The sequence below is a fragment of the Pyxicephalus adspersus genome, chromosome 12 (assembly GCF_032062135.1).
Source record: "Pyxicephalus adspersus chromosome 12, UCB_Pads_2.0, whole genome shotgun sequence".
In the NCBI taxonomy this organism is placed as follows: Eukaryota; Metazoa; Chordata; class Amphibia; order Anura; family Pyxicephalidae; genus Pyxicephalus; species Pyxicephalus adspersus.
The window spans coordinates 42,427,202-42,435,006 of record NC_092869.1 but is presented as its reverse complement, the minus strand read 5'-3'; the positions used below and the strand labels follow the sequence as shown (position 1 = coordinate 42,435,006).

Here is a 7,805-nt window from a genome sequence, read left to right as displayed (position 1 = left end):
AGGGCCCCTGGCATTCTCCTGTGCAATACATGACCACAGCTATCCGCCTTCTCTATTGCCCCTGGGTTGTGGAAGGGCCCCTGGCATTCTCCTGTTTAATGCAGAACTGTTAGTATTGGAATGTGGATGGATCCCTAGCATGTTCCTATACAATACATTACTGCGGCTATCCTCCTCCGTCTAATGCTCCTGGATTATAGGTGGGCCCTTTGCGGTTGTAGGTGGGCCCTTTGGATCCTCCTGTGGAATGTAGAACTGCTGGTATTGGATTGTGGGTAGTCCCATGGCACGAGAAAAGACAGGGGTTTACTTGGCAAAGAAAGGTATTTGAATGTATTCATTCACCCAACATCAGAGGTATAAATCACATAGAAGATAAATTACAGAGACACAGAAAGGTGAATTTTACTATACATTCAGTTTAAGGCGTCCCCAAACTTCTGTAGGCAGAGAATTGCCTTACTTCTTAGACAATCAGTTTTCTGACTAAAAGTTGCAACAGGTGTAAAAAGGAGGCTCAGTAGTCTCTACGCGTTTCGTCAGAAGGCTTCCTCAGGGGGTATATGTAGAGATTCAAAGCAACTGTACAATGAAATGTAATAATAATAATGATACACAATAATGAACACAATAATGATAATATAACAATATTACAATAACAGGTACAGTATATACGATATAACAGTGGTAGACATAAGATGACAGTATGGAATGATTATATGAAATAATAATAGCATTACACATATAGGTGAAGTAATAAGGAACAATTCAAAGATATTGTGTAAGATGTTGGTCACCTTGTATAAACAAAAACAAAGTGACCTGTTTAATTTAAGAAACATGTATGTTAGGAAATATGAAAATATATCCAACTAAAGAGTTGCTAAAGAGAAAAGTCAACACTGAAACTTAAATTGAGCTGCATATTGTTAGTTTGAGCTTCTAGATCAGTGTTTTTCAACCATTTTTGAGCCACGGCACATTTTTTACATTAAAAAAATCCTGCGGCACACCACAAATCAAAAGTGTTACAAAATTACACTTTGTAGCTAATTCTCGCCCCTAAAAATAAACAAGGCGGTTGAGCTACCTACTGCCACCCACTGACATGGAAGAGTATTACATTACTCTGCCAGTCACTACAGCACAGGCACTCGACAATGGTAATTGGATAATTACCCACGGTACACCTGAAGATCTCTCACGGCACACTAGTGTGCCACGGAACAGTGGTTGAAAATCACTGTTCTAGATATAAATAATCTTTTTGCATCCTCCTGTGGAATGTGAGCTGCTGGTATTGGATCGTAGGTGGGCCCTTGGCATTCTCCTGTACAATATATGACCTCTGCTTCTGCATTGTACTTGATGACCTTGGAAACCAGATATCCTCCTCTATTGCTCCTGGGGATGGGCCCCTGGCATCCTCCTGTACAATACATGGCTGTCCTCCTCTGTCTAAATGCTTCTGGGTTGTAGGTGGGCCCCCGGTACATCCTGTACAATGCAGGACTGCTGGTATTGGAATGTGGACAGACCCCTGGTATGCTTCTGTACAATACATGACCACAACTATCCTCCTCCGTCTAATGTTCCTGGGTTGTAATAGGCCCTTTGCATCCTCCTGTACAATGCAGAACTGCTGATATTGGATTGTGGGTGGGCCCTTTGCATTCCCCTGTACAATATATGACCTCTGGTTCTGCATTGTACTTGATGACCCCAGAAACCAGCTATCCTCTATTGCTCCTGGGTTTTGGATGGGCCCCTGGCATCCTCCTGTACAATAAATGACCATAACTATCCTCCTCTGTCTAATGTTCCTGGGTTTTAGGTGGGCTCTTGGCATTCTCCTGTACAATGCAGGGCTGCTGGTCCTGTTATATAGATGGGCATCCATTAATATAAAGCTGGTCTGCCAATATTGGAATATGGAAGCACCCAGGCTTCCTCCTGTACAATATATGACCGCTGGTTCTACATTGTACTTGATGACCTCAGAGATTGGCTTTCCTCTGTCCAATGCTCCTGGGTTGTATTGGGCCCTTTGCATCCTCCTGTGCAATGCAGGGCTTTGGTTACTGGTTGCACAAAGAGAAGGAAGCCTGCAAAGGGTTACTGCAAAGGTAACTTTTTTGCCCCCAGAGGTTAACTTTTGAAGCAGTTGACTATTGGATATTGTTAAGTGTGTTTTTGATTTTCCTTCTCTCTTAAAACAAAACGTGGAGTTTAAACGTTGTGCTAGATAATCCAACCTGCGTCACTAAAACAAATGTTTACTTGTAAAGTTTCCCCTTCCTGTACTGGTGACAAATATTGGAATACTTTTCTTTGTTTATTGACAGTATTAAAAACCTGGCCCTGTGTCCAAAGCCAAAACGTTTATGGTGAGAATTGTTTGCAATCTGCCCCTTTTACCTATATGGTTTCATTTTTGTAGTTCCGGGACCCATACGACGGGGATTCCGAAGAGACATCGGCACAATCTGACAACAGCACACAGGACCCGTTCTTGAGTGAAACGGACTCCACTATCTCCAGTGCCAGGGATGGCCACGTCAGCATGGAATGCAATTCGGGATCTGTACAGGAGCAGCAAATGACGTGGGATGATTGCAGCCTTGCATCGTGCAATATTAGAGACATCAGTTTCAGACCTCAGACTACCCCAGACTCTCTACCAGATAAAGTCAGATTGTGGCAGAGGACGCCCAGTGCCACCTCCCAATCTCACCCGTCTGTGGACTCCAGCATTGTGCCCAAGGCAGCCAGTCTGACCCCAGGGCACTTCGTCCTGATTGATGTAAATCCAAGAGTGGTAAATTCTGCTCCCTCCATGTTTGCAGGTAGTCTGACCTCGGAGGAAACCAGTGACTTCAGTATGATGGATTCCTCAATGATAAAACGTAAATTTGGACTTAAAATGGACAATGAGAAGCTGAGAAGGAAGAAGGCTCGTGTGGCAGAACATTCGGTATGTTAAGACTTGGTTATGTCTTATCTTCCATTTGTATGGTTATCCTAAAGTGGGGCAAATATTAGGTGTTAGTAGGCCATAATTACCCTTTTCGTGCTGTACTGTGAGATATCAGAGACGCCCCATTGCTGCAATGATCAGCTAATTGGGTCACTCTGGGGTTCTGTTTCAATGAGCCCCTTTTGGTTCCAGCTGATAATGGACCTTTGCGTCCCCTTTATTTGGTTCTGTTCTCCATTTTATATTACTTTTGCCTTTACCTTTGTTCTGTATTAATTAAATCGTTTTTTTGCTCACAGAGTTAAGGATGACCCCAGGACGATCTGAGAAACTTCTTCTACCTCTCTGCTTCCCCAATATAAAGTAATAAATATGGATTATGATATAGAATATATGTGGTTCAGGTGTGGCTTCTCTAGGTAAAGAATACAAAGCCTGGGGTGAGATGGGTGGTGGGTAACCGCTAAATACATTGAATAAAAGATACAAAAAGGCCAACCATGGCTCGCATAGGATTGTGATCCATCGATCTGCGCTGTGCATAGCATAGTGACAACACTGGTCAGGGCTGCAGCACTCTGGGGTCACCAATGGCTTTTCCTGCCTCTTCAACCCATGAGCTCACACCCAATATGGTACCAGCTGGTATGTTTTAAGAATTCAAGTGCACCTGTCATGACCGCTGGCTGCCCCAAATTCTTAATCTTCCATCCACTGATGAGTATAAAGTCCAAATTCCTTACCGGTGTATGTTCTAGGTTGGTGGCATGGAATTGGTCAAGATTTGTTGCTGCTGCTTCTTCATGTATTTATGAATTTTGAAGGTATATAGCAGTTTCTCAACCAGGAACTTGAGCAATTAGCAACATGTGCCTCTCAGGTTAGTGTGAGTGATACCGATGGTCCTTTTGGCTAACTATAACGATGACATTCTTCAATGGCCAGCAATGTAAGAGGAATTTTTCCCACTGACCCCCACACTAATAAACTGTGAGCTGTGGATATAGTAAATATAGAAGGGGTTCCCTGCAGACCTGAAAAAAGTTAATTAATTGGCAGCACGGTGGCTCCAGAGGTTAGCACTCTGGCCTTTGCAGCGCTGGATCCCAGGTTTGAATCTTGGCCAGGACACTATCTGCATGGAGTTTGCAGGTTCTCCCCGTGTTTGCGTGAGTTTCCTCCCACATTCCAAAATCATGCAGTTTAGTTAATTGGCTTCCTCTCAAAATTGACCTTAGACCAGCGGTCGCCAACCTTTTTGGTCCCACAGACCATTAAAATTACCGGCTCCTGACCGCGCATGTGCGGGGAGCTGGTTGTCAATCAAAGGGGAGGAACCTCTCCCATAGTGACATCATAATGCCATAACCCCACCCACTCTGCCATCACTGATCTGAGCCTGTGATGGGAGAGAAACACAGCCCGCCCACTTCCCTGAGCCAGGGATTTGCACTGGGGATGTGGTCTGCGGCTCTGGCCAGTGCGTCCCTCCATCCGCAGGGTCCTTCCCCTGACCCCACTTGGGGGTGTACCGTCTAGAGCTGTGGACCACTGGTTAGACTGTGGTAAAGACATATGACTATGGTAGGGACATTAGATTGTGAGCTCCTTTGAGGGACACTTAATGATATGACTATGTACAGTGCTGTGTAATAATATGTCAGCACTATATAAATACTGTGTAATAATAATATAGTCTGGCCTATAGTGTAAAGTGCAGCTTACAGTCACACAACTCCATACCTGCTGCAACACCAGCGGCATCTGTCAGGCTACCCATGCAGGGCAGAGTGACAGGTTACCTTAAATACCCAACACCCATTGCTTATATAGACTTGGCTGCAGAAACACCCAGCACCTGTGGGGTACTATGGATCATGTGACCTTTACTCCTTCCTCCCAGGTAGCAGAACTTGGACTACAATCACCTGACCTAAAGAATGTCATATAAAGGGAGGGGAGTCAGTCAACAAAATCTGTGTAAAAGCATCAATTTTTTATTGGATAGGGATTAGACATCACATGCCTGCAGGATAATCATATTGAAAATATATCAGGGGGTGTGGAGGAAGAGCCTGCCAGTAACACTTCCTGTCCTGGGGTGACTATGCTGATTATACTGTATTTGTGGGGGTACAGCAATGTTACCCTAGGACATGACTACGGAACACCACCCCTATCCCCCCCAATTTTGTACAGAGAACTTTAGGTGTGTATGCAGATGGCGATAGATAGTGGGAGCCTTGGTGGGTAATATTGGGAGGGTGGAGGTAGTGTGCTGTAGTACACAGTAGCTGTATTGATGTCGGCTGGCTTTTTATGAATGTTATGCATCTCTCCACAGTGCCATGCCAAAAGAGGTGGAGGGGTCTCTCAGACGGCAAAAGAAAAGTGTGACATCCATGCGTTTTGGTAAAGTTATTTTCTTGGCACTTTACCTGTATGTGCAGTATAAGAACTTTATTTTTATCTGATAATGCTTTCTTCTTTTTTGGGGGTCTTTATTACAAAAGTTGCACAATATAGTTTTGCATGTTTTTCTTGAATATAAGGTCTGGTGGGAAAATTTTGAACAGGGTGGCGAAGGAAAAGCACTTTGCCAAGTATGGATCTAAAAAGAATGGTGATAGGTGGGGGGGGTGGGGGTGGGACTGATGGGACAAGGGATGCTATTTCCTATAAGTGACCATCTCATCCTCTTTTTGTTATTAATAAACAAGTGCATTTATATAGTGCTAACATATTACACAGTGCTGTACATTAAATAGGGGTTGCAAATGAGAGACACAAGAGGAAAGGACCCTGCTCCTAGGAGCTTACAACCTAAGAGGTGGGGGAAGTAGCGCTCAATAGGAGGGAGATATGGAATGGTGGGAAGTAGTGAGTGTTTTAAATTACAGAAGACGGGTAGGTGAGGTTAGGAGCAAGCCGAATAGGAGGAGGACCATTCCACAGAGTCCAGGCAGCTCTAGAAAAGTCTTGGAGCCGTGCATGTGATGAGGTTATGAGTGAGGAAGTCATTAGAGGAGTGAAGAGAGGGGCTAGGGGAGTATTTTTCTATCAGGTTAGAAAGGTAAGAGGGACAAGAACTGTGGATGGATTTGAAGGCAAAGCACAGGTGCTTGAATTTAATTCTCAGGTGAAATGGAAGCCAATTTAGAGAACTACAAAGAGATGCAGCAGAATGGGAGTGGTGGGATAAAGATTTATCCACACACAGCCACGTTGACCCTTAAAGTCACACGCAGAGGTTATCTGCTGTGATTAATCCTTATCCAGGAAGCAGTTCCAAACAATTTGTAAATCTTCAAAATGTGTGGAAGGAATCACTTCAGTACCTGCAAGGGTGTAGTGGGGTATTGATGCATATTTGGGGCTGGGTAGTCAGATCGGTGTAGACAGAGATGTATATTTGGGATATTATTCAGGTTAGCAGCAGCTCTATGAGGAGAAATGACCACACACAAAATAATGTAATGCATATTTATTAGGGTAAAATGGGCACATGTTACAGATTAGGGTGATATAAAAACTACATTTAAACCATCTTTCACTGTCCAAATATAAACCTACCAAAGCCCTCAGATAAATCACCTTCCTGACCCCTCTAAGTCAAATATTTCCACCTATCTCCACTTTTCACAATCCTTCTGCTACTTTACACACAGCCTTCACTGTCTTTCCTGAATGGACAATACAAATTAACATGAACAGATATAGGGAAGGGGATGAGTGCCGACATCTACTCTGTGCTCAGGATGGCCACTCCTCGCTCATAGAAGCTGTGTGGGTCCTCCTTGGTGGCGATTTCAAAGTCAACAGTAAAGATTAGGTCAGCACGGGTGAAGTTTAGGTAAACCGGCAGAGTAACCTGAAATTAAAAAAAAATGTGAGCAGAGAGTTCAGGTGTGTAAATTATACAGAAAGTACAAGATTATTATGTTACCCCCACTGAACGTCTAAATCATGTCACAATCCCATAATATAAAGCAATAGCAGGACTATTAAACAATTAGGCATTAAACAATTAAATATCAACATAACATAATATATATAAAATCATCATTTCTTTGTACAAAATACAACAAACTTTCTTTTACACAGCTTTCTGATTAAACATTTATTTTTACACATTGTATTTAGTCTCCGTGATTTAAATAATTTAGTTTGACGCATTTCACGGAAATTGTGTTCCGCTACATCAGGAACACAATTCATGAGACTTTGTATTTACTACAACTCATAACGGATATAATGGTCTTTAAAGTTCTTTAAAGAAAGGATGGTCTAGGGGTACAGGGATCAGTTCATGACATAGTTCCCACTTCAATTTAATTTCATTATGTAACTCTGCACACTGTCCCTATTAAGGAATGCCAGGAGTGAAATAATGTTTCAATTCTTTTATAGGAAAGCCACCTGATTCTTATTCAGGAGTTACTCACACCAAACCTGTCTATATCAACGGCAATGTAATCCGTACAGGACACATACAAGGTGTAAAATCATACAGGAAACATTTGTATATTGGCTTTTTCTTCCCATCTCTATTCTGGAGATCACTTACCACATTGGCCTTCTTCTCGGAATTGGTCTGCCTGGTCCAGCGGAGCTGTGTAATAGGCAGCGCTGTAGAGATGGCATTGGAAAGGGAAAGCTTGTTGTTGGTGCAAGTCGCCCCTTGAAGTTTGAGACCTAAAATATGATTGGACATGAAAAAGTTTAGCTTTTTATGTGTAATAAAAAAAAAAAAAAAATAGGTTTTTCGTCACCCACTAATTTTACTTTTATCATTCCGTGAATTTCATGAATTTGCCATTATAGAAAT

At 42.7% G+C, this 7,805-nt stretch overlaps 2 protein-coding genes across 6 annotated transcripts in view; one reads left to right on the top strand and one right to left on the bottom strand.

Moving 5' to 3' along the window:
- The window catches only part of LOC140342150 (uncharacterized), an 11,340-nt gene extending 5,565 nt beyond the window's left edge, over positions 1 to 5,775 (top strand). The window contains exons 5-7 of one of the 3 annotated variants that reach the window (XR_011922999.1): positions 2,441 to 2,974; positions 3,277 to 3,340; positions 5,322 to 5,775. Coding sequence is in view for 2 of the 3 variants with exons in the window: in XM_072428227.1 (XP_072284328.1) it covers positions 2,441 to 2,983 (543 nt within the window). In the remaining variant the exon portion in view is untranslated. The other 2 variants (XM_072428228.1, XM_072428227.1) reach the window with 2 other exon arrangements.
- A 671-nt stretch (positions 5,776 to 6,446) lies between these two features.
- Positions 6,447 to 7,805, bottom strand: part of DYNC1H1 (dynein cytoplasmic 1 heavy chain 1) — a 51,649-nt gene continuing 50,290 nt past the window's right edge. For all 3 annotated transcript variants that reach the window (XM_072428131.1, XM_072428129.1, XM_072428130.1), the window contains exons 77-78: positions 7,545 to 7,672; positions 6,447 to 6,848 (exon numbers count right to left, since the gene is read on the bottom strand). In XM_072428131.1, coding sequence (XP_072284232.1) covers positions 6,720 to 6,848; positions 7,545 to 7,672 — 257 coding nt within the window. In that variant the 3' untranslated portion in view covers positions 6,447 to 6,719. The remainder of the gene's footprint in view (positions 6,849 to 7,544; positions 7,673 to 7,805) is intronic.